The sequence below is a fragment of the Myodes glareolus genome, chromosome 19 (assembly GCF_982192425.1).
Source record: "Myodes glareolus chromosome 19, mMyoGla1.1, whole genome shotgun sequence".
Classification (NCBI taxonomy): Eukaryota; Metazoa; Chordata; class Mammalia; order Rodentia; family Cricetidae; genus Myodes; species Myodes glareolus.
This window is the reverse complement of record NC_142044.1, coordinates 14,688,587-14,715,805: the sequence shown is the minus strand read 5'-3', so window position 1 is coordinate 14,715,805 and position 27,219 is coordinate 14,688,587. Positions and strand designations below refer to the sequence as shown.

Below are 27,219 nucleotides of genomic sequence, written 5' to 3'. Positions count from 1 at the left end.
GTTTTGTTCCCACAACTTTTGCCTCAAAGGCATCTATAACTCCACCTCCAAGGTATCTGATGACATCTGGTCTCCAAGTCCATCCATAGTCACTTTTCTTCCACTCCTACAGACATTTAAACAAGAACAACAACAGTAAAAATAAGTGTGTGGGGACCATTTGTTGTAATATTCAATATTTAAATATTTGATCTTAGCTTAATGTCTTCTAGAAGCATGTATTTACAGAAGGAAAAGAGAAAAAAAATACAACAGGATAGATCCAAGCAGAAACCAGAATAACTGATCCTGCTCAGCCCTTGGCAGTGGCTCTATGCATTCTTTGTGTGCTACTGTGGTTTACTATCACATTAGGAAGGGTGCTATTTATATTCACAGAAAGGTTCGGAGGACATATGGATGTTACTATCGTTCGATAGAGTTTGCAACAGCTCACATCTGTATAGATGGGACTGCCATTATTCAATTTGTGGTCTTCTAACAAGCAGCCAGCTCCCTCTTTTTAATTTTCAACCTAGAATTTACTATGCAATTTAAATTTTGTGTTTTATAACAATGTGTCTATGTACTAAAAGGGCTGATTATGCTTTGTTGGTATAGGAATATGTTGTGGCATATCTCTTACAAAGGCTCAATGTCTTTCTCTTAGATATTTCCATTTCTCTGTGTCAAAAATATTGTCCCACAGCGCGACACCTCTTTTTCCCTCTTCTCATTCAGAATCAGTCTAAGATTGACTTCTTTTTTAAAGATTCTAAATATGAACATGACCATTTGGTATTTGTCTTTATGCCTGGATTATTTGAGTAGTCTCAGTAAGAACTCAGCCCCACCCCTCATGCCCAATGGACACATTCTCTGGTGGTTACTATCGAATAGCTTGTCCTGTGAATTAATGGCATTTCTTTAATTACATCACAGTTGTTAGCTGTTTCCAGTTCTATCCCCTTTTCCATATTCTCACAGGGACTATGTTTTACTAAGACATCTCAGAAACTAAGCGTTATCTCAATAGTAAAAAAAATATAATATTTGTAGAATTAAATTTTAGTGAAACATTAGTAAAAGGATGTCCTGTGTTTGTATAATCTCCATCTGTTCACTGATTTGCAAGTTCTTTTAGTCAAATATCTCATCCATTGTTACCATGTATGGTTAAAAAAACCCTTCAATGTAACTTGATTACTACTTCTGTCTAGACTAGATGATGAACTTGCGTTGTAAACGTTGAGCCCGTTGTAGCTATTTTAGAAAGAACAAAAGATAAAAGAAAGCACCGTACACATGGACTGTCTCAGATGTGGTTTAGCAATCTGTGGGTTGTTTTGCACACACAGTGACTCTTTCAGTATCTTTTCCCAGAATTTCTCAATGTCTTCTGTGTCACCAGTCACCATCTACCTCTGCTGCTAGTCACAGGCGTGGAATGCCTCAGATTTCACCATCCTTCACCACTTCCCTAAGACCAGGAAGGCAGAAATGCCCTTCCCAGCTTCCTAACATCATCCTCACAGCGTTTGTATCTCTGTTTGTATGTATCCCTTTATTCCCTTTTATGTTGTTTTGAATCACATTCCTTTTTTTCACGCACTTCTAAAACCTTTCACAGTTTTCTTCATTCTGTTGGCCCATCTCCATTCATACCTAGCATACCTTTTCCTGGTCTTTACTTCATTAGCTTTTGTTTTTCAGTTCTCTCTCTCTCTCTCTCTCTCTCTCTCTCTCTCTCTCTCTCTCTCTCTCTCTCTCCCCCTCTCTTGTGTGTGTGTGTGTGTATGCCCTTTTAGATGAGTCATTTACTTTTTTTTTCTGTAATGATTACTTTGTGATGCTAAGAGCAGAGAGAATGGGCAAGAAAGACAACAATTGAATCCTGTGCTCTTAGGGACAAAGCTGGAACTATAGATTATACTTTGCTGTTTTCAGGTTCTATCTATCCATTGAAATCTAAAGAGATTGAAAACAAAATGACCACCATTTCCTATTAAACAAACAGGGGAGTTCTGATTTGTGATGCCTCACTCAGATTCTGACACTTGGGGAGTAGATGACAGTAGCCATTTGAATTTTTATGAGAAGGGACATTTTGTCAGGTTCTATTGGCCTAGAGGAAGTAATGTCAGCTGATATACAATAGTGCTATACCTCATTTTCATTGAGACCAATTATCCTGAATGTTGGGTAAATTGTGTCCTTATCTGTTCACTTTTCTGCAGCTGTCATTTGTCCTCAGGTTCATTTCCAAGTGAAAGTATAATAAGTCAAGAAAAGGGAGGCTTATCTCTCACAGCTTCAACTTCATGAAAAAGCAATCATTACAGCATTTGAATCTCAGTAAACAATGAGTGGGATTAAAAGTTATTTTATTATATTTTGGTCTAAGCTTTCCATGAAGTTTTATCTTTGTGTGTGTGTGTGTGTGTGTGTGTGTGTGTGTGTGTTTGTGTGTGTAAACTAAGCATAGAAGATGTTAGGTGAAGCTGAATGCTTTATATTTTTTCAGAACTATTAATGTTTTTATATTTTTATTTTTCTGATTTTGACAGTGCCAAAATCTTATTATTTGTGAATAAGCTATGTAGCTTTAATTATTAAAGACATGTTTATCTTTCTGAGAAACTGAAGGTAAAATATCTATTTCTGTCACTCACTCATATATTCAACAGCTTTATCAGATTTTTGACCCTGTTAATAGTGAAAATTGAACTTATTTTGAAACCTGCCATACCTTCCAAATATATATGTAGTTTGCACAGTTTCTCTTTATTCCAGCGAATACTGGACCCTTGAGGGTATTACATGATAAGCATACTTCAGAGGTAGAAAGGCAGATGGAAAACAATTATAAAAGTCAGACTCACACTGTGTACCTCTCTCATGAATTATACTATTTGAATTCTCTTTGCTAAAATTTATTGGTAGGAAACCAAATCTGAGTTAGTGTTCACAATTGGGCTACTGGGCAGCGTTTCAAGTGTCAGCTGGCAGTTAATCCTTATGTGACTATCTAATTTATTACTAGTGCAAACAAATAGTCTGGTTCTTTGCCACATAATTTAATGCTGGACATCTTGGGGCTTTCTTTTGTTAACGTACTAGAACTAATGTTTTATCTTTAGTAGGTTGTTGATTGCTTTCTTCTATATAAAGGACAGATAGATTACTTTTAGTTTTGATATTTTATATATTTTTAATCATGGGTATTAGTGATTATTCTGTCATTAATATTATCTTCCTCCTTTTCTTTTTTTTCCTTCTTGTCCCCTGCTCGCACACTCCTTTGCTCCTTCCCTCTTCTTTCTCCTGCCATTCCTTTTTCTCCCAGTTGATCTACAGTAACTTCCTTTCTAACTTTTTTGTCTTATCTTCTTATCTAATTATAAAGGTAGTGTGTTGTAAGAAAGTAAGAAATTTAGGAAAAAACACACACATATGTGAACAATACCAGTCTTTTGTGAGTATGTGTTTTAAGGTATTTCAAAGATCTTCTGTTACAGGAAATGAAACTCAGTCCATTATAACATTACCACTATAAACAACATGACCATTTCCACCTGATTGATTCTGAGAGCATGTCCTGTGTGCACAGGGCAAGCCTTGCCTGCCCAATGTTCTCTCCCTGTATGTACTGTGCTAACACTATCGCTACCATGTTAGGTGAAGAATGTGCTGAGCATTCTATAATGTAGCTATGTCTATAAGTGAGATCTGTTAGGCAAAGAAATTAAAGTTTACCTAAGAGTCTGCTACGTTGACACCCTCTAACTTTCATGACACATCTATTCTATTCTGTGCTAAAAATTTCTGTGGTATGGGAAATTTTGTTATCCAAACGTTGTACGTCTCGGGTAACATTTGCCATTGAGACAAAAAATGTGGTGGAACAGATTTTAAAATTATATTCAATTTTCATAGTTTGTTAATAACTACTAACTGAGGAAGAAGCTCTAGATAAAGATTACCTGGATAGCCATATTTCTATTTTGTCAATGTTATTGGCTTAAGCAGACTCTTTGCATATAAGGGTGATGTGGTTGGGTTCACTAATGTCAGGCAAATGCATATGTCAATTCTGTAATTGATTTTAAGAAGTTAAGCATCTATTATCATCCATTGATCTATATTTTTTTACCTCGTATCTGTCTCAGGCTGTAGATTTGAATATTAAAATACTTTCAAAGTTGTGGTTCTCTTTTTTCCTTTGTACTCAGAGTTCCTGTTTTCTCAAGGGCCTCCTTCTCTTTCTCTCTTCTCATCTGAAATCTCCCCTTTACTGTCATATAGCTGTGTTTCAGTGACATCTTAAAGGAGACTCTAAGTTTCAGGAAGGCAACGACTCTGCAGGTATATTTTATATGGAGGTCTGAATGTGTCACATGACTCAATGAAGACATAGGTTCATGTTATGAAGAATTACAAAAGCAGTAACAACAACAACAACAACAACAACCCATTAGCACCTTATTTGCTACTCATAGTGCAGTAAAAAGAAGCACATTTTTTCCCTTAATTTTATTCTTTATCTTAAAAGTAGAAAAAATTGCGTCTCATCACCAAGTTGAACTAAGATAGCATATAAACTCAGTAAAAATTGCCAAATAGTAAACATTAGTAGACTAAAGAATAATTTGTAGAACATATGGCAAATAGTGATTTTTACAGTGACTTATTAGTGTATGATGTTCACAGGTTATTTGTTGTTTATCAGACACAAATATGCTGAATCACTATGCTGGTCAACCCCTGTAACCTGTCATTTATGTATTTTTAGTAATTAAAGACCATGGAACTTTTTGAAATCATGGTCATTTTTTGTTTAAGGAAAGAGTTTAATCTGGTCCAATAGAAAATTGATATTTATTATTGTTGGAATCTCTAAAATGAGTGTTTTACTTGACCTTTTTGGACCTAACCATGGACCCATTATAAAAGGAGCAATTGTTGCTCTTCTGCCGTGGTTTGGCATACAGGAATTTTGTTTCTGTATTTAGGAGAAGTCTCTGTGGGCATGGGTGCTTGGTACCAAGGTAGATCACCTGGGTTTGGTTTCTCTGAGCCCCATGACTAAAGGAGAGGGCCCATCAAACCCTCAATGTTATCCACAGACCTCTACAGCCACACAATGACTGCCATACATACACATGTACTACCCTACCTCAATAATGATGATACATAAATCTTTCATTAAATTTTTCATTCTAACATCTCTCCCATATTACTAAACTGTGAAAAATAAAAGGAATATTGGGAGCTGAGAGGTGGCTCACAGTTAAGAGTCCTTGCTGCAAAGGTCCCAAATTTGGTTCCAAGCATCCATATGGGGTAACTCATAACTATACTTAAGCCCAATTCCAGGAGATGCAATGACTGCTTCTGGCCCTCCGAAAGCACCTTCCTCAAAATACACAGTGCATACACACACATACATAAAATAACTTTAATAAAAGTGTAAAAAAAGCAGCAGGTTTTTTTTTTAAGTACTACTTTGTAATGAGTTCAAGGTGGGGCACCATTATAACTATTAACCCATAGTAGATATTCAGATCGCTTTTCTGAATTCCTTCTCCACTGTTGCCACTCTTTAGGATGAGTTATCCTTTACCAGTGGCTGAAGACAGTCAGTGCTTGTGAAGGTCACTGTGTGGTGGAGTATGCATTCGGTTTTCCTGGCTTTGTAATGATATGCCCAGTTCCTTTCTGTGCCTCTGTTGAGGAGTCCCTTAAAGTCCCTTTCAAATTAAAATTGTGGGCCATTTAGTTAATAAAAACCTCTCCTCATAAGATCTCCTTTTGAACAAGTACACAGCGAGGTCTGCATATGTCTAGTAAGAAAACCTAATCGAGTTTTACAAAATCCAGGGTCTGCTAAAACACCAAGCATACGGCTGTCCATGATAAACAACTCTTGGTATACCTAGATGATTTGTTGTTTAGATAAAAATGTGTCAGATGCTTGTAAGAGGAGTTTTAATCCTTTGTTTCTTTATACACTGACAAAAATCCTGTATATTCAGTAGGACCAATTGAATTAATGACTCTTTAGTTAACTAGAGTAATCTTTCTAAAACAAGAAGAAAGAAAATCAAAATTCTGAAACGAGAGTATCACCTCTCATAGTGTTGCTTACACCTAATGAACATCTTTGATCACTGGTCATAGTCATGTAACATTTTGCATACCAACATTAATATATCTTCTCGGTGATAATTTGATTGTATTTGTTTACTATTATTTTTATGTAGCATAATAACAGCATTTTGTATTACTTTTGTATCACATAGTTTTATTGAATAATTATCTTGACACTAACAAAATGACATCACATTTTATGCCTCTGTTGTTGGAATGTGAAGTTATATAAATATGAAGAGAGAGAGCGAGAGAGAGAGAGGAAGAGGAAGAGAGAGAGAGAGAGAGAGAGAGAGAGAGAGAGAGAGAGATTGGCATTAGCCTATGCCTTCCAGTTGGCCAACAATTCATTACAATCTTAATTGAACAATTATCTTGATAGTTAATGCTTGAGTGAGAAATGAAATTACCATGTGTACCACCAAAACTTAACTGGAGCCATGTCCGTCTTAGCAGATATTAATAACAATCATGCCAATTTAGGTTGATTTACTACATATTAACATTGTGGACTTCAGAGAATCATTTAAATACCTAAACTAGATCTGAAGAGATTCTTCAGTGGCTTTCCTAACCCATTTGCCTAGTGTTAAGGACAACTCACCAAGGAGTTTGCATGAGTGTTAAGAGAATAGATTTACAGAATCTAAGAGTTCACGTGTGTGCGTTCATAGTAACCACGTTAGAGAAGAAAAGCAGAGCTGTCACATGTCCCAAATCTTACCATGGTGCATCTTTCTAGGCTGTGGCAATCTCCGGAACACCAAACAGGAGGGTAAGTCAACACTGGCATCTTTGATGCCTCCTTCATGACTTTATCAAAGCCCCTTGAGCCCTTTACACTTGCTGCCTCTCACTGTTCCTTGTGCTTCTCATCTGTTTCTGTTAAGAGGAAAGCTTGGGATTAGCAGTGTGGTTGGGGCTATGGTTGGATGCTCTGAGTACAATCTTTGCTTTGCCCTTAAACTGAGTATGAAGTCTCTCTCAATAAGGTAAAAATCAATAAGGTCATCATAAGAGATTTGTCTGATTGCAGAGGAATCCATGTTCCTGAAAAATAGTTAACTTGAGTACTTCATAATCAAAAGAACAATCTTAAATCAACACATAATTGTAAGGACCTAGATATCAACCAGAATGGAGGGCATTGGAAAGGAAATTCAAAGCATGGGTACTTATTTGAATAAATCAAACTCCTTTTCGACTGATTTATTACATAAAATAATAATAAAAAAGTTCATGGACTTTTGAATATTAGTAATGACTTTTTAAAGAGTGTATATAATTTTGTATTAATGAATTACAAGGTATACAGATTTATCTCCTCTCCTCACCTTCTCACCTCGCTCACTCCTCCTTATCTCTTCCCCCCCCTCTCAATTCCTCTTTCTGTTTCTCGTCCTCCTCCCTTCCCTTCTGTGGTACTGGGTATCAAAGTCAGGATCTTGCTCAGTCTAGAGAAGACCTCTGCCACTGAGTTCTGTCACTAGTCCCACTTTCTCTCATCCTATTATTTTGTAATAGAGTCTGGTCACTTGACAAAATTGAACACATTACTGTTTTTACGCTCACCATTTGCTGTTATTAAAAGCAAGTCAAACAAGGCATAATTTCTGCAATCTTTACGCAGCGCATGCACACTGAAGTTTTTATCTTTCTTCACTTTACTTTTGTATTATGAATCAGCAGAGCACGGACTTTGAAAAATGCTTCCTGTCAAGAAATTCCCCTTGTTCAGAAAACAACACACATCTTATGATGTGTTTAAACAGTTGGACCTTTGGCATATACAAAGTTTTAATTCCACTGGGGAAATCTCAAAGCCAGGCATTTAAACTATTTCTGCAATCCATCTTTTATTTATAACATGCAAAGCCCACCACTCTGTATCTGATAACCAAGCACTGATTTTTTTCCTAGTATGTAAAATATTTAATGTAATACATCATGGTGACTTCAAAATGCATCCATACCATAATTTTGATAGATTGAAGATCCATTTTTCTCAATGCCTTATTTTCATTAAAAATTTACAGCTACCTAAGGCTTGTCTATTAACTATATAAGTGTGTGCAAACTGACAAAATATAAAAATATTCGATATAGGAACATTTAGATAAGCATATAATTTTTCTGTTTTGTAATTCTAGATACTAAGAAAAATATTTGCAATGTGTACTTATAAGATATTACTTTATGATGCTATAAATAAAACTTTGTAAAACAAAAGAAAATGCTATGTAGGAATATAATTAACATTAATAAATTTTGGTATAGATTTGTAGTGTTTTCAAGTCACTATTATTAAAGCAACTATAATAATTCAAAGATTTACCTTAGTTACATCAAGCTAAGTTTATAGTCTCATCAAAATAATTCTGTAGTTTAGAATCTAAAAGAACTGTTGTATATTACATTTAAATTTTGAAGTCAGTCTACTCTCTTACAAAGTTGGGATTCTTAGAATTAATATGGTTATCTTACAAATGATTTCAAAGTGAATTTGAGATGTTATACAATTTATTAATACAGTGTACACATAAAATCATTATGAACTTATAGTAAGAGATGAAGTCATTTTTAATACTGATAGAAAGAGATTTTGAAAACTCTTTTTTGTTCTTCACACTTAATTGTGGTTTGTGAGTACACACAGACACCCCAAGGTTCAGGTCTGAAAATTTTGTTCTGTTTTTTTCATTCATGTTGAATTTGTTCTTGCACAAGGCAAATCAATACCAGAGGTCAGCAGAATTCGGTTTCTGTTGTCTCTCGCACAAGAAACAATAGAGAAGTAAGAGAGACCAGCAAAGGTAAATGCACTTTTCACCTTCTCTGTCGCCTGTGGATATAGCTTATTTGCTCAGGGTGCACCAGAACAGATCCAAGCACATAGGTCACCGCTTGGAACCAAACAATCAGATAAGAAGAGAGACATGGAAACACTGAAGGTAAATGTGTTTGCTTAGGATTGTGTTGTTTAGGATTCATTCCTGTGGACAGAGCAAAGGGACTGCACCTCTTTATATATTTTCGACAGGACACGTTTTCTTGTGATTTATTGTGGGATCTCCAAAATTATGAAAGCAAAGAATTCCAAAAGTTAAATTTCATGCTTGAACACATATGGAATACCTTTATTAAAATTTGACTTGGCTCATTAATAATCAGCCAGGTAGATAGCAATTGGGAATCGGGGTTGGTGTATAAAAAGGAACATGGTTTCTTAAAGTTTTCAGACTTGAAAAAAAAGACAGTCCTGTTTAGTAATGGAAATTTAAGCTTTGAATTATCAAGTCCTTATAATAAATACTTTTGTTTATCTATAAATACATCTGTCTAGATGTATATTGTATGTGTGTATGTATGCACCCAAAGATATTGTTGGAGTCCCTTGGACTGAAATGATAGCCAATTGTGACCAGCCTGACATGGGTGCCCTGAACCAACTCGGGCCCTCTAGAATATCAGAGGGTGTTCTTAACCATTGACCCATCACTCCATATGCTGAATTGTCATTTTCTTGGACAATATTTTATATATATATATGTATATATATATATATATAAAACCTCACAAAATCAGGGACTTTATTTTTAAAACATACACAGGTACATTCCTGAGGTCATTAAGTAATCCTGTGGCACTGTTAAATAAGCTCCACTCTATGGAAAACAAAACAAGAGAAACCTTCGTTAATTTGCATCATGACCAAGTATGAGAACTTGGTCACAGCAGCACTAATGAATAAAATCCACCATCAATTGAAAACTATTTATGTGCACTTAATTCTGCAATACACTTTTAGTGTTTATATTTTCAATGTTATGATAAATGTTAATGTTTATTCCATATTTGCTCAAGCATAAGTTTTAAATGTAGCACTACTCATTGATATCGTAGTTTCAGAGACTCCACTATAAATCCAAAGGGCATATGTCCAATCGCCTGCCAGAAATATGTAAGGCGGTAAAATCCCTTTTCTTTGATCACAGCAATGAATAAAAATACACTTGATATCTACAGATTATCACTTATTAGTTCTTGAGCATGTCTTCACTAAGAATTTAAGGTCAGTTTCAGGAAGAAGGGCTGAAAGTTGGATGACCTAGGATAGCATCCAGGCTTCTGTGTGCTCTACGAGGATTTTAGTTTTGTTTTCTCCTTTCTTTCTTTCTTTCTTTCTTTCTTTCTTTCTTTCTTTCTTTCTTTCTTTCTTTCTTTGAGTTTTCTAGAACACACACAAAGTGTGTGTGTGTGTGTGTGTGTGTGTATTTATATGTCATTCCTGGAATTTAAATCTGAGGATAATTGTCTAGAAACTTCTGAGAAAATAATGAACCCCCCCCTTATATAATTAACACTGCAGTGACAATCAGGACATATATTAATGCAGCCCTTTAAAGTCTTTCCACCACTTTTGTTGATGATTTAACAGACCATGCATGATTGCATTGGCTGTGAGGTTGTATGTATATGAATCAATGCCTGTAATATTGATGTGTATTTTTTTTCTTTGATGAATTAACTGTTTTAGGTAAAATCAAAAAAAAAAACATGAAATCCTGTGAATTACTGTCAAAATAAAGTTATGAGTTTTGCAGCAGAGATATTTTCAAAGCTATAGTCTTCATTATTTTGTTCATTATAAATGTTTGTTTTTGAAAAATCATGATTTCTACAATAATTGATTTTTCTTGTAAAGTATCATTGATTTGCCTTGAGCTGTCCATTTATGGAATATATATTAGATATTTAGGCCATTAATAACAAATCAGGAAATGAGCCGTTTTAAGGTAAAATGACAACGACACATTTTCCTAAGGCTTTGAGATTCTGGAAAAACAGTCTTCCTTATTGTAGCAATGGAATGTTAAGCTTTAGGTTATGAGTGTTTTTAATGTATATAGAATTTAGCTGATACTCATTTTACTTATATTTTAATTACATTAAGTCATTATAAATGTTGTCTACACAACACTGGACAAACATTTTACACTTAAAATTACAAAAAAAATATGCTTGCCAAAGTTTATGATCAAACAATTTGGTATTTTTTGTTGACCTAACATTTATTGAGCATTAAATGTCCTTGGGTGAACAAAATACCCACATTTCAAATTACAATTCAGTCTCTTTCTTCTTCTCTTTCTTTCTTTACTTATTAATTTATTTTCCTTAACTAATGATCATCTATTGAAATGGACGTCAGGCCACTAAAGAAATTATCTTGAAAGAGATTCTTTTTTATTAGATTTTGGGTTATTTCAGTCCCCTTAACTAGAATATGATTTCTAAAGGCAACATATTTCAAATTTACGTTGTGGATTTCAAAGTTAATTAAAAATTTAAGTTCAAAGGATCGCTGTAACGAGGACTTATGAGAGGGAGTCCTCTCTACAACATTGTTAAGAAGTCGTATTCATTTGAAGGATGCGTTTTCACTCTGTTTTGCACAATATGTGCCTTTATGACTGAAATTTTATTAATTTTTTTTGTGACACATTTGGTTTTATTGGTTTTTTGACTGTCAAGCTCACTGCCTCTGAAAAATCTATTACAGTTAGAAACAAGAACATGAAAAATGAACAGCAGCAAAGTAGCAAGGAAAGGAGAATTTTAAAATGTTACTAGAAAATTATACATCAAAAACTTTTAATCATCTTCTGATCACAGTTTCTTTTTTCAGCCTATGCTAAATGCATGTGTTGGACTGTTTGATAATATTTAGGAAAATTCATAGGGGCATGATGTATGTAATCACGTAAGATAGGTCCCCTTAGTGGTTTATAGAAGGCTGGTGATACCCATGACCAATAACTGTTTACATGTTCTATCCATGTATAAGGAATTTTTAAAATGTGTGTCTGTTAAAGCTATGTATATTAGCTGGGTGATAGCGGCGCACACTTTTAATGCCAGCACTTGGGAGGCAGAGGCAGGTGGATCTCTGTGAGTTTGAGGCCAGCCTGGTCTTCAGAGTGAGTGCCAGGACAGCTCCAAATAGGAATTAAGTACTTGTTTAACTCGTAGCTTGCAAATATGTGCAGGAGCAACATCTTCATTGCCTTTCTAACTTCTTCACTCTATTTCCTTTTCAGATGATCTGTGCTATGCCATATTGTGTTTCTCCTGTTATAATAAATATTACCATTGCCCCCCTTATATTTGTCCAGTAAAATTGGCATTGCAGGCCAGGCAGTAGTGGCACATGCCATTAATCACAACACTTGGGATGCGGAGACAGGCAGATCTCTGTGAGTTCAAGGCCAGCCTGGTCTACAGAGCAAGTCCAAGGACAGGCTCCAGAATTACAGAGAAACCCCATCTCGAAAAACAACAACAACAACAGAAACAAAATTCAAAAATTTAGCATTATTAGTTTAAATTTTGGGAAAAAAAAGTTGTAAAGCACAAATCACTAGGCTGCCAATTAGTTTTTTTAATGAGAAAGAAATTAGTGCAAATTACAGGATTACACAATGAATCAATATAATTTTCATTATGAAAATAAAGAAAATAACTCACTCTTTAATTTTTCATGAACCACCTTTTCCCATCTTGCTAACATTATTCTGTTTGTTCATCTTATCCTAGGACAGCAAATTTATACTGTTTTCTGTGTGTTTCCTATCATCTACGCTATCAGCTGACTTCCTTTGGCTTCAGGATGTCATGTGACAACATAACAAATCTTTAAGATTATCACTGTCTTTGGTAACATCGCTATCAAGTTTCTATCATACACTCCTTTATGTCATATGCCTGGCCTTTTCTCCTCTGCACATTGAAGCCAGAAGCATCTTTTCGCACTTATTGTACTGTTTTAACACTGTCTCACTAATTAGCTCTCCAGAACCCCAATGACATCCCTTAGCTTCTTCACTCTCTCTTGCTCTTTTTAAATAAAGCTTTAAAATTGCACAAGATGGAATTCTGACTGGTTGTCTTGAGGTGCTTTTTACCTATGGGTCTAAAAGTTGTGCCTTGATAAAGCCTTCCAGGAAGGTGTGTGTGTATGTGAAACCATTGCAGAGCATATGAAAATGATGCTTTTGCATGGTTTGAGAAAGTAAATAGCATGTATTCTCTATCTAAATGGAGATACTTCAAAGAGTACAGACTGGAGTGTTGGAGAGATGGCTCACTTACTAAAACACTTGCTTCTCTTCCAGAGTATCCTTGTTGGACTCCCAGCTCTCATATGGCTGCTCCTAACAGTGTGCAAATGCCAGCTCCAGGGTATCCAAGTCCCTCTCCTGATCCATGGGCGACAAGCAAGCACATAGTACACACATAAACCTTAAAACAAAATACCCACACCAATAAAGAAAGAAAGAAAAAACATAAAGTCTTTTAAAAAGGAGCAGAAGCCTCGTCTTCCACGTCTGTTCCTAGGAAGATAGACTTTTAAAAAATAATTTCTTGAGAATATCAAAGCAAAAACTACTATAGCCATGAAAGTTTAAGGCGATTTTTCCAAAGGTGTATAAAATCATATTTTTTAATGCACAATTTAGTTCCAGTTCCCTTCTTCATTAACAATGTATTTATCAAGAACCATGCAAAAGGATTTGCATAGGCCATTTGCTGTCTTCAGAAAAAGAAAGTGAATTATGATTCTTTTTCTACCTTTCACTATTTTAATATTGAGTTGTGTCAATTTTCAGACATTTTGTATGGTTTTTTTCAGTTTACTGATAAAGGATTGTACCATTTATCCTAGGTAAATGGATGCTGGCTAGGGATTAAGACTGTGTTTCAGTCTTAATCTCAAATAACCTTGCTCAATGGTTTAATCTTTATAAATTGCCATACCATGGAGAAAGCTTAATTGGTAAAGTGCTTACATAATAAGTCTGAGTACATGTTTTAAAATCTTCAGAACACAGGTAAATGGTGCACTAGTGGTAGTCTGTAATTCATTGCTCTCTTGCAAGGTGTGATGCTGAGACAGGAGGATCATAGGAAGCTTGTGCGTTCAGCTAGCCTAGTGGAATGCCCTGGCACAAAAAGTCCCCACCTCAAATGCTCACACATGCACATAAATGAATAGTCACCAAACACACAAATGAAATAGAATGAGACAAATTATATATACATTACCCACAAATTATATATACATTTGGAATCAAATGATATAAAGGATCATAGTATACAAGCAATGTTAGCAACCCCACATTTACTATTTTTTGTTTGTTAAATAGACATTTTGAGATGAGGGGTTGAATGTCTGCATCCTGTTTTACCTGTTTCATCAGGATGAGATCTTTGGATTATAGCAAGCACCAATGAGCAAAACAATGACCAGATTGGTTAAGATTAACCCTTTGTTATGGTGCCGCCTGTGTTGTGTAGGATGCAACTCTTGTCCTTTTCCCACTGGAGACCAATAGTATTTCATGCTTTTGGTAAGATAAAACAGTTTCCAGATGTTGCCAAATATCTACTATGAAATAAAATAACCCTCTTCTAAGAAAGATCCCAGCACTCTGGAGGAAGAGGCAAGCAGATCTCTGTGAGTTCAAGACTAGCCTGATCTACAGACTGAGCTGGAAGACAGTCAGGGCGACATAGTTAAACCTGTCTCAAAAAAAAAAAAAAAGTACCACCTTACAGTTAATGACATTAATCAGGTGAGTCTTAAAAGTAGACAGAAGTTAGAAAATGAATGTGTTGGGCATTTGTTCTTTTGTCAGGGAAACGTACAGATTTTTGTGAACATTCCTCTCTAGACGTGAGAGCCTTGTTTCTGAGGCAAGAGTCCTAATTAGAAATTTACCTTTGTTTTATTATTTTTTTCTTTTTCCAGGGACATTTTGTTAATATATTTTTTTCTGGATTTTGATTTCAGATATTAATAGTTTAGTAAAACTAAATTGATGGTTAAAAAGTTATCTTAGAATCTTCACATTCCCCAATTTTGATTCACGTCATCTAGTTCCAAACAAATATTAGTTCTGTGGCAACTAGTCTATTTTAACTGTTTTTAAATGTTTCAATTTGGTTTTTTATTGAAATATCTAGTTTTTATCACTTGTTTTGTGTAATATTAGACTCCAAATTTGCTATATTAACTTTCACAGAAAAAAAGGTAACAACAGGTAAAATATATTAGACAGAAAAAAAAACTAAGAATATATGTCGATCAACAAGGAATATTTTAGAGTTATTTACTCATCTGATCAAAGGAAACTCAGTTTTAACACTTAGGCAAAATTGTATTCATTTTATAATCATTAATTATTTATTTATAGATGACTATCATGCAGTTGCCTTCATCCTTCCTATGTTGTTGAGCCAATCTTTGGTCTTCTCCTCTTGTCTGTATTTTCTAAGTCTTAGATTATATAGGTGTACCTCATCCTTGTTGGTTCAATAAGATATGTTAAAATTCCTTCCATGATAATTTTCATCAAAATGTGACTTTCCACACCTCGGTAACACATCGTTAGTAAAAAGATACTCTTCTTTTTCTTTTGACCCCATTGCATGTATACTCTTGTTAATACCTTGTATAAAGTCTCTATGCATGTAAAGAACAGCAGCATATCAGGGTTTTAATGGTGTTCTCCTGTCTATTTTGATCAGGTTTAATGATCCATATATTTGAAGGATGATTGCCAAGTTTATTTTTTTCTGTAGAATATCATAGAGTGGAATGAAAATTTGTTAGAAAAAGCAGAGAACCAGAGTGAAATTATAGAGTGATCTCAACCTAAACTGAGCTTTTTTGGGGGGTTCATTGATTTCATTCAGAAATCATAAATGGAGACCTATAGCAAAACTTTAATATCTATCCAGCTGAAACTAGCATTCAGTGTTTTATATAAAGCAAGGCATTGTGGGTAGTAGCCAATACATTTTCTTAATAATATATTATTAAGTCATTATATATCAGTCACAATCACCAATTTGGTAGTTACTCTGAATTTCAGTATTCTTGTCCATAGCAACTGCAGAACAGAAATGTCCTTATTTGTTCAGTTGGGTGAACAATCCTTTCTTATCACACATAGCTTTTGAGAGTTATTTGCTCTTCAAAGCTATGGAAGAAAATAATAAAGTTTTCAGTTTATGATTTCTTATAATCACAATATTTAAAAAATGTGGTGTCAGTATAAAATAATGATCTACTTAAGAAATGTAGTATTATCAGGGACGTCACTCTAGCCTTATTTAGGACAGTTACCTTAAAATATGTTCATCTATTTTATATAAATGTAATGTCTCATTAATTTCATTAAAATTCACATAAAAGGAGATAGATAACATTACATATACTATACTTCATTACAAAAGTATGTAAGTTTGGGTAACCACACATTCTTACAACGTCCCCACATTAAATGACAAGGGAAATTTAACTCTTTTGATTGTGCTTGTTAATGCATTTATATTAAATTTCTGAATACTTTTGGTTAATGACTCCCAAGGAAGAATTTAGTTCTGGAGAAGTATCAGATCTCCTTTGCCTCCATGTGACCCTAGCAACATTTTAGTGGAGTAAGTTAGGAAAGCGAGTATATGTATCTTTGTCTTACAACTTTGGCTTTCTCCAGCTTACCACGGCCCTGGGAAACTCTCTGTATTCCCTGGCGTTTCTGGAAAATCTTCCATGTGTACTGCCTTAATTTTCTCAAGTTTGTACATGATCATCTCTAGGGGCACCCCGCTGGTCTTAAGTTATAATCGTTTTTGTCATACAGGAAGAACATAGAAAAACAACCATCACACATATTCTATTTCTCTTACATTGGAAGTGACAGGTAGTGTGTTATAGAGATCCTGTGACATTAAAGGGCATTGCCTTGAGCATGGCAATGACAGCCTGGAACCTCAGTTCTTTCCAGTTCATTCTAGAAAGTATTTGTAGCAATTGAACTATTTTTTTGTTCTTTATTTGTTTTTGGTTTCACTTCCTTTTATTTGGAAGGTACACATTTGGAATTGTGTCACTGAGCAATTCATTGTGAAATTAAATTAACTTCTCTTAATAGGAATAATAAGATAATAAATTAGCTTCTGTTAATGAGAAATGGCATATGTGTGGTAAACATGAATTATTTTAGGGATTATTTGCATAGAAGAGTTAGCTGTCCATTAATAATTTAAGAGAATTAACAAAAAGTTAGAACTTAGGAGTAAATTGGAGAATAAGAGAATAGAGGAGTTGCAACATAAATATTTTTTAACAAAAAGGAAATTTAAATTATTCTAATTTATTAACAATCTCATTCAGATTTTATATTTTTAATAAACATTTTCAAAGCAATAATGCCAGGCTCTTACTCTTAATGGTTCATTTCCAAGCCAAATAATATTTTTTCAAATTTATTCGTGTGTGTGTGTGTGTGTGTGTATGTGTGGGCATAAGGATGAGTGCATATATGAACATAAATTCAGGTACTAGCTAAGGCCAGTGGGTGTCAGATTTCCTGGAACTGAAGTTCCCAGTTACAGACAAGTCAGTAGAAGTCACTCCTGTAAGTCCTGGGAACCAAGCTCAGGTCCTCTGGAAAAGCATCAAGCTCTCTCAACCATTGAGCCCTATCTTACCCACACCCCACAATATTTTTGCTCTTGATTTATTTTGACACTATTCAGGTTTTTTTTTTTTTACTTTTTTTCATGTGTTTGTGTTTGTGCATGCATGTGTGTGTATGCATATACGTGGGCAAATGTCTTCTATCTCTATTCTTATTATTTAAGAAGTGATCCCTCACTGGTCCTGAATCTCTCTGCTTCTGTCCTGCTGACTGATCAGAAACCCAGGGCATCCATGTCTCCACCTCCCCAATACTGAGATGATTCTTGCTGTCCTCTAGACTTTTCCTGTGGGTGATGGGATAAAAACAAAGTTGTGTGCTTGTGTAGCACTTTACTAAGCGACCCTTCTCCTAGGCCACCTCATCTGTTGCTTTTGAAGTTCTTAGACCCATTTGCCTACCCAGTTTAATTCTTCAGAGCACTTCATTCCTGCCGGTTTCCAGGATGAGTAGACGAGTGGAAGTTGACAGCTAATTAAGCTTCCAGCTCTCACACGAAGTCACTAAGGATTTCCTCATGCAGTTTGGGGATACTCTTAGCCTTGGATAGCTAGAGCAAGACTTAGCCATCCTGGTCAGTAGGTGGCGTGGCTGAAGACAAGCCCACCATGGTGCTGGGTCTGAACACAGATATGAGAATTTCCAGTGGTGTGTGCCTGATGTATTAAACACAAGCACATGAGTCCCGCAGACAAACAAATCTCCCATTTGAAAATACAGGTATGGAAAAATGGACAGCCTGGCTTAATGGTTTATGTTTCCAAACTCAGACCATGAGGTTTCTCAGGCAGAAAGCCCATCTTCGTAGAGAAGGAAAGGCACATTTGGAGAAGAGAAAGAAGGGGATTCCTCTCATCAGACCTAGTTTCAGACCTTTGAGAACACAGGACTAAAGACTGCAGAAATAGCTGCCCTAAAATTAAAGAATCGCTTATGCTTAAGATTTATATTTGTGTATTGCATACCAGCCATGCAAAGAGAAGGTGGGAGGGGCATAAACTTTTTGGGAAAGAATTGCCTACTGAAAAATACAAATATAAATATATATAGAATTTACAATTGCCATACACTGTTCTACTTATTTTGCACATATTAGCAGATTTACTTGTCAAATGGCTCTATGTTTTTGGCTACATAGTATTACTCCACACTTTCAGATAAAGAAATAGCAATATAGACTTAAAAAAAGAAGTTAATCCAAAATATATGTCCTTGTGAAGATGATCCATGAGGAAGATCAGTCACTTTTCAGTATGATTCAGGGAAATTGCTAACATTTGGTACTTGGTTGGTACTAGTAATTAATTTTTAACAAATAAGTTTATGCAAGGAGGTCTATCTAATTCATGATGTTTTGCAAAAGTTGAATTCAATCTCTCTTCTGTTACTTGTAATTTGCACACTTACTTACATTACAAAAATTCCCAGACTGAGGCAAGATAGAGTAGGGCCAACTGCACATATGCTTTCAAAAGCTATTTTGTAGTGAGTGTTTCTAAGACACTATAAATGCCAGTGATTATATTTTATGTGTCTATATCTATTTCTAGATTGTAGGGAATCTTAAAGAAAGATAATGCCTAATTTTTTTTTGTGACTATAGGTTTACATGTAGGTTTTCTATTCCATTCAACAAGGCTTTGAAAAAATATAGTTACATACTGGGAGGGGGGTAAAAAAGGTTAAGTTATTATGTAGTTGGAGACATTTATTGCAGTAGGAAACCAATTTTGTTAGGCATTAGGACATATATGAGAGAGCTCAGTTTTGAGTGACATCAAGGCAATGATAGATATTACCAAATAAATGAAGTGCTCACATGTACAGGAGTTTTACTAGAAGAAGAAAATATAGCTCTCTCTGACCCAAATGAAACAAAACGCCAGACTGCTTCATGAAACTGTTGTTCAGAAACCTAGTCTTTTAGCTCAGAAACTACTGATACATAATGTTTAAAAAAATTGTGTCTATGATAGAGGGCAAACTGTGTTATTTTTGGACATGGCTTATGTAGACAATTATTGCTTTCCCCTTCATGATAGGACTTAGTTTCGATTATGTTAATTTATACCATACATAAAGAAAACAGGGCCAAAAAAATAGAAATTCATGAACTTCAGATTTTCAATTTGAAAACTACCTCCTGAGGAATACAGTGTTTTTTTCTTTCCTTTTCTTTTTTTTCCTTTCTTTTTTTTCCTTTTTAAACAAAAAAGGCAACTAAAACCTCAAAATAAGAAACTCTCTCCTTTTTGGTTTTCTTATTACTTAAAAAAAATTCCGAACACAGTGTTTTTAAATTTAGGCTTTAAAATTTTCCTCATGCTGAGATCTTCTTTGCCAATTTTAAGTTTGGAGGGAATTTTTATAACTGAAAAGAAAAATCTGAAAATAGAGTATTTTAAATGGAAATTCTCACAGACTCTGGGTGTGAGCCACAAATGTTGCCAGAATTTGAGAATGAAGGTGACTTTTCATTATTTTGGGGGACAGCCATGACAGAACTGTGTTTAGCCTTATGCTAACTTTGTTAACATGGTTTAACATGCTAAGATTTAGCACTCCCTGTGTGATCATGCTTTGTAAGAGAGATAAGATTTTCATATTCAAGGATGTAATTGTGCTCTATCAAACATGTTTTGAGAGTCTGTTAGGTTCATCTCTTTTGTATTAACTTAGGATTTAGCTGATGGTCTGGTTTCAAATTTTCCCTGGAAACCAGATTTCTTGTCGTTGAATTGAGCATAGCGAGACATCTTTGGAAGCCTGAAAGAGTTTCCTTACTGCTTTGCTTCTGTGGCTTTGATCATGTGACCCCAAAGGTCAGCTATCCTTTGGGGAAACCCAGATATGTCAGATGGCTGTCAGGTCCCAGTGGGCCTTTGTCATTTCTCATCTCTGCGTGGGGATTTTGGGTTACTGGAATCAAAAGTCACACTTTCAAAACTGATAACTTCTTGTGACTCTTACTCCATGTCAGCGTCAGTGCGTGATTCAAGACCAGAGGAGGGAAGGCGGGAAATGATTGAAGTTTGGGGACAATGAATGAGGTGCAATGGTAGGAAAAGAGGGAATGGAGAATAGGTCCTCGCCTAGTGGGCCACATCCATATGATTCAAAACAGACAAGAAAAGAAAAAATAAGCAAAAGGAAAAATAAAAGGCACTAGCATTCATAAATTCCATTTTCTTAGGTTGTCTCCTGAGAAATACATTTCCAAGAAACAACATATTTATTTGAACCCAAATCGCACAGAACATTTGAGTAATGTCGAAAATTTATAGGCATCTGCTGAATTTTATTTTAAACATAATTCACGTTAAAGGAGACAAAGTCCTTGTTTTTCCTGGAACCTCCGTGTTCTTTCTTCTACTAGAAAGACAGTAAGTCCAGACTTGGCAGAAGGTAGATAGGCTTTTTAAACTCTTGACGTGTGTCTTCTCTGAAAAAAGAAAAATAAAACGCTAGAAGAGAGCACAAACAATTTGATGAAAGAAGACAATAAAGAGAAAAATCCATAAAGCAAACGAGTGAAAAGCAGAAAACCATTCCATGAGGCAGGTGCATAAATTAGCGATGGACTATTGCTTAACTACACCAGGAAAACTCTTTACATTTACTTCCTCAATTGCGGGGGACTCCGCGTCTGGAACTAATTCTGATAACCTTGACATTCAGAGCAGAGATAAAGGATAGATAGCTCTCTTAAACCGCTCTACTCTGGCAGGGGGAATTATCTAATATTGACAAGTAAAGTAAGGTGACATCTGTGTTGAATTCCAAATTGACTTGGTGAGCTGCGTAAAAGCAGCTGGAAAGAGGGGGCTTATTTCCAAGATGGGAAATGCATTGGGCAAAGCCGAGGTCAGCACTGGTGCCTGACTCCATGCAAAATACTTTCATTCGTAATGAAAATCTCCTTCAGTAAGAAAAATTGACAGTGGAGAAGCAGTGTTGTTGTGAGGAGTTTAGCAGTGTTTTCCTGTTCCTTTTGCGGGGTGGATGGGGGTCTCAGGAGACTATTACTCAGAGGACTGAGTTGAGTTATTAGCAATCTTAACATTTATAACTTCAGGAGGAACCAAATAGTAGTTTTTGAAGTAATGCTTGAATTATAGTGGGGTGACCCGAGCTTCGGCAAGTGCAATCAATCAAGCCAGTGTCTGCAACCGCAGTTTTCTGATCTCTGAAACGGTTCTTCATTGGCCGTAGGAGATGTGTGATAAGCGGGGAGTCCCTGCGAGTCAGTTAAGGCGTAGGCGCGTAACGTTCTTTATGGACAATCGGGAACTTTCAAGCATTTCTTTATTCTTTGTAACTTTCTTGCAATGGATCAGCTTCACCTAGACTTTTCCTGTGAAAAGTCTGCTTTAGTTCTTCAGTTCCTTCCATTGTCCGCCCCCCTATAAAAATGATGGCTCTTTTGGCCAGCGGAAAAGCAAAATGGATGACGGTTCCGTTGATTCTCTCTTGATTTAGATGGGAAAGCAGATGCCCAAACTGAGATTTATGAGATGAAGGGAGTAGAATGGATGCTGGAGCTGGGGGATTGATCTATCTATCTATCTATCTATCTATCTATCTATCTATCTATCTATCTATCTATTTATCATTTATTTGTTTATTGAGGAAAAAAAGGATCGAAGACAAAAAGGAAAAATCTGATGGACCAGACTGAATAAACCGCCGCTTATAATTCGTTTTATTCCTAGACTACAACCAGCCCTGGTTTCAGATCAGGGAAGAGGTTCATACAAATTATTTATGTTGTGGTATCAGTGGGAGAGGTGGGAGAGGTTGGATGGTTGGAACATGACTCCTGGAACTCCGGGCCCCATTGACCAAGATCAAGCAGGAACAGGCAGGATTGGGGCATCTCAGAAAAAGCAAGAGAGCCTGTCAGGTGGACGGAGAATCCCTAAGCCTCTAGCAAGGACTGGAAATTGAATCAGAGACGAGGTGAAGAACCCCCCCCCCTCCTTGCTTGAGCCCTCGTTGTTCACACATAGCCAGGTTCCTTTCTCAACTTTTATAGCTTACTATTTTGTCAGGTCTTTGGCTTCTTTCAGACTTCCTTACTGAGAATTCTACTTGCAGTGACTGATTTGTGTCTCTTTAAAATGTTTAGAAATTTAGTCTGCAAGGAACTAGTCAGTCAATTGTAGGTGGCAGAAAATTAGCAACAGTAACAAAGACTGAGCTGAGTCACTGAGGTGTAACATTTGGCTTCAGAGGCCCTGTTTTCCCTGCTCCATGTCTGATTTACTGCTAGGTCCTGGATTGAGTATGCTGTTCTTTCCCTCACTCAGCAGCAAGTTCCTGATGATGTGTATTTACATCTCTGTATCCTCGGCCCCCCAGGGTTATGCCTAATACCTCACAGCTACTCCAGAAATGAGAAACAAATAAATGAAATCATCGCCTGCTAGACATAAGCCTTCTCCTGAGAACAGGTCCTGTTCTACTAAGAAACTCTGTGTCTGTTTAAAGAGGTGGGAAAAAAAAAGAAAGATGTTCAGATTTAGGGAAAACACTCTGTAAGTTGATTCACCAATGTAGGGATAAGAGGACTCTGTAATATTTGTGACTAGTTCTTTATATGTTAACTTGTTCAAATAATAGTTGGGAAAGATTTTAAGGCATGATGGTGAAAATTTGATCAGCTAATAATTTTCTTGAGTTCAGACAAAGGCGGCACCCATATCTACAGAAAGAAAAATTCAAATTTCAGAACATTTAGAAATGGTCAGTGTCTAGGCTTCAACTGAGAGATGTATACCTCCCAGAGACGTATATAAAGATTTGAAGAATGTCAGAATCCATAGTAGTGAAAAAAAAAGTTCTAAAACACTCAGAAAGACTAGCAAAGCTCCAAGGCAAGCCTTCCAGCTTCTGTTCTTATGCTCTTCGACAAGATGGAGAAGGAAATGCTCCCAGATTTAATGGCCGTTACCTGATGGAAAACAGACATCCTTTGGATTGTCCTTAAGCATACTGAACGGGTATAAATGAAATTAGAAGAATTCACCGAGGCCAAGATGGCTGAAGGAAACAAATGGGCAGAAAGCAGGAGCTTACCACGTTAGGAACACACGTGTTTTCAAAGTAGCCCTGTAGGAAATCTGTATCATGAAGGGTCAAACAGGGTCAAGCTGAGTATTTATGGGCAGTGTGGAGAATGCTTATGTCAGGTAGGTTGAAACTGAATGACAGAATCCTGTAAGCTTGGCAGTCTTGAGAATTCTGCCATGTTTAATCTACAAGATGATATTTTTTTCTCACTGAGAAGCAGGCCCACGCGATCTGTGTAGGATCTCTTTTGTTCATCATATGTGGGCCTTCCGGTTTTGCCATCAAATTGAAAAATTATTTGCATCTTGTCCTCAGCAAATCAGATTTACTTCTCCTCAACCACACAAGGATGTCTTTGTGATGTACACTTACAGGCCTATTTTGTTTCAACTCAATAAATATGTTCAGGTTGACATGACCGAAGAGAAGATTGCATGTTTTGTTGTACATTTCGAGAAAGCAAATAGTTAGTGCTTCTTTCAGAGAATAAAGCACACAAATAGTACGATAAGAGCACGCATGTGTCGCGCTAGATAGATAACCTCTTCGCCACACACCCTCGTGAGATGACAGTGCGGTTTAGAGATGTAAGCCGGTCATTAGGATTTGCAGCCCATGCAGAAGCTTCCCCCTCGGGCCAGACCTATAGCCATTGTAAGAAAATGATTTATTTGTTGTAATAAATGTTACTTCTCAATCTGTTTACTTGTTCAATGCTCTCAGTCCCCAAAGAAAAGGTCTATCTCCAATTAGGACTGGTATGTATTATCTGTCAGCTTTATATAGTATTGTAAAAGTCATCGGGCTGACAGTAATATTAGCAGGATGTTTTATAGATCTGGTGCTGTGCGAAGCTTTGTATGGGCAAGGAGTCTACGGGTCTGTGGGGCTCAGGGGTCCAGGATAAGGTTGCGTGTCGATGAGTCGTGGCTGTGCTTCTTGGTAAATGAACATCTGGCTCGCATATTGATTCCATGTGTGAAAATGAGATCAGCCCATATAATGACCAGAATCAATCAGGCTGCAGCCGAAGAGTAATGTACACTGGTCTTGATTTGTTAGACAACCAGAATTGGCAGCACCTTGCATAATTTGGCACCAATTGACAAAGATTAGGCTGTTTGGGGGCCCTGGATGGATATTAATTTGAACCCCCCCCCTAAATATTTTGCAGAGTAAGATCAGCTGTAACTTATTTGTCCCAGCCGCCGTCCCCTCATAGGAGCTCTAATTGTTTTCGACACACAAGTGAGCTTACGGCCTGTTCCCTTTGCGCAGGAAGACATGAATTCTTTGATCCCTACAATATTCTTTAACTCAACCTTGGAGCTATTTACTGAGGAGATTTCTTTGCAGACAGACAGTAGGACAGCTCTGTGTGGGGGAGAAACGAATCCAAGCTCTATGGGTTTCAGATGAAGTTTCTGCTACTTACAGTTGGGGAGATAAAAAATGAGCCATCCTTGTTTATCACCAGGAATGACTCTTCTTTTTGCACATATTTTTGAAAACTGAAAATACATTAGATGTTTGACCTGATGATTTTCTTTGCACACATTACACTCATGAGGACAGCGCTAGAACTCAGAGAAGGACCCAATTCGATTTCGCATTAGCAAGCTGCGCAAGCCGGATGAAAACCTCTGAGATTTTAAAACCACACCCACATTAATTGTAATCATTTTGTGACTAACTATCATTAAGAAATTTCCAAGTCCAAACGCTTTCCTGGTCTCTATGAGCAGAAGGCACTGCAAGCGGAGCGCAAGCCACGGTTGGGGAAAGGGCTCTTTAAAAATCCCCCAGATATTGCTGCCATTAGTTTTAGAGACACAGACTCACTGCCTTTGAATTTCTATTATATTTGGGTTAGTATCTCCAACAATAGTTAGTTTAACTCTCCAATCAAATTGCAAGCATTGGAACAGTTTCTCTGGAAGCTTTATATATACTGCACACATGTTGGAACAGTGGAAATACCAGGGTTGTTCCACAAAACGTGTTTTAGTTGGGGTTAAGATGGAATTCCCATTAAGATTCTTTGATTTCTAGTTATCTCAGAGGAGAACAGCCTATTGGGAAAAAAATCATTAAAAAATCAACCCCAGAAATGCTTCTCAATTCCTAACTATGATAATGAATATTTTCTACTCTCTTCAGAATCTAATTTGTTGGGCCTCTTACAGTCCAAGCATGAGAAGCCATTCTCATTTTCTCTCATATTTGTTTTTTATTTTATGTATTTGCTCTACATATTTATAAATAATCATTAAGATATATTTTCTTAAAAACAAAAAGCGTAGACTTTTCTGATTTCTACCCTTGATCATTGAGCTCATTAGTATCACTTACGGCAGTGGCTCCTTTGTGTTTTTGTCAATATTTTATGAGTAACTTTGGGGAAACTTTGGACCATGTAAGTAGTAATGGTTCATTAAAAAGACAAACTGCTGTCATTGATGAATGGAGCAAGACTACGTGACTCCTAAAGAAGCCACAATTAATGAATTGGCTGTTTTCTACCCCAGGATGCACCTTAAAGTTGCAGATTGGTACAGACGGATTTCTCAGCAGCTGCCACACTTTGGAAGTTTTTGCTTTTCCTTTAGACGACTTCCTGAGTGGAGAAACAGAACTTCAGGAGGGAAGTAGTTTTTCAGAGAGTAAACAGACATTTCAAATTTTTATTTGAGAAGCTTTTAAGTCTAAATAAGCATTCCTTCCGAAAGTCTTATTTTTTTTTCCCGAATCCTAGATGGTCCCCAAAAGGCTTAAACCCTAACTTTGGTAAACAAAAGGGTCATGAGGTTTTTGTCAGATTCTTCACAGGATTAATTTACAGGAATTCTGACTAATGACCTTGGAACCAAATACATACCTCTCATAGGTATGTAGATTGTTTATTTGAAGAATGTAAAGATTTGAAGGAATGTTAGGGGAAATGCTGTAATATTAATAGGAATGGAGTGTTTTAAATTCACACCACGAGAAGATACCACCACACATAAGACATATAATAGAAAGGACAATGTCGGTGTCACATGGTTGATGTGCTAGAAAAATAGCAGTGTGTGGTTTCCTCACACATTAAAACAATTTCAGCACACATGGGTTTTCCTGTCTTTTATGACTAGCCCCAGGTATGAATTCTTGCATATTAAAAATATTACCGCCATGATTTTAAATTGAGGCCAAGTTGTGTTTCTGGAATGTGTGATAATTCACCATCCTGTCTACACTATAAGTGAAACCATGTTACCAGCAAAGGTACTTAAACATGGTTTTGGTTATATTTTAAACATGGTGTGGACAGCTTTATATTTCACAAGACAGCTCTTTGTCCTTTTGTATATTGGTTAATTTGGAATAATTCTGTCATTTACGTCATCCATACAGGCTAATTGATAATGACAGTAACATTCGGGGCATGCTTTGGATGGCTGTCTTCTGTTTCCCTGTTATTTACACA

The 27,219-nt window shown here is 36.2% G+C and overlaps 1 protein-coding gene across 8 annotated transcripts in view; it reads left to right on the top strand.

The window, feature by feature from the left end:
- Positions 1 to 27,219, top strand: part of Trps1 (transcriptional repressor GATA binding 1) — a 238,857-nt gene that overhangs the window by 122,024 nt on the left and 89,614 nt on the right. For 7 of the 8 annotated variants that reach the window (XM_087898774.1, XM_085678988.2, XM_085678980.2 and 4 more), the window contains one exon: positions 6,872 to 6,904. The exons of the other annotated variant lie outside the window; for it this stretch is intronic. In XM_087898774.1, the coding sequence (XP_087754900.1) occupies positions 6,872 to 6,904 (33 nt within the window). The remainder of the gene's footprint in view (positions 1 to 6,871; positions 6,905 to 27,219) is intronic. 8 annotated transcript variants of the gene reach the window in all.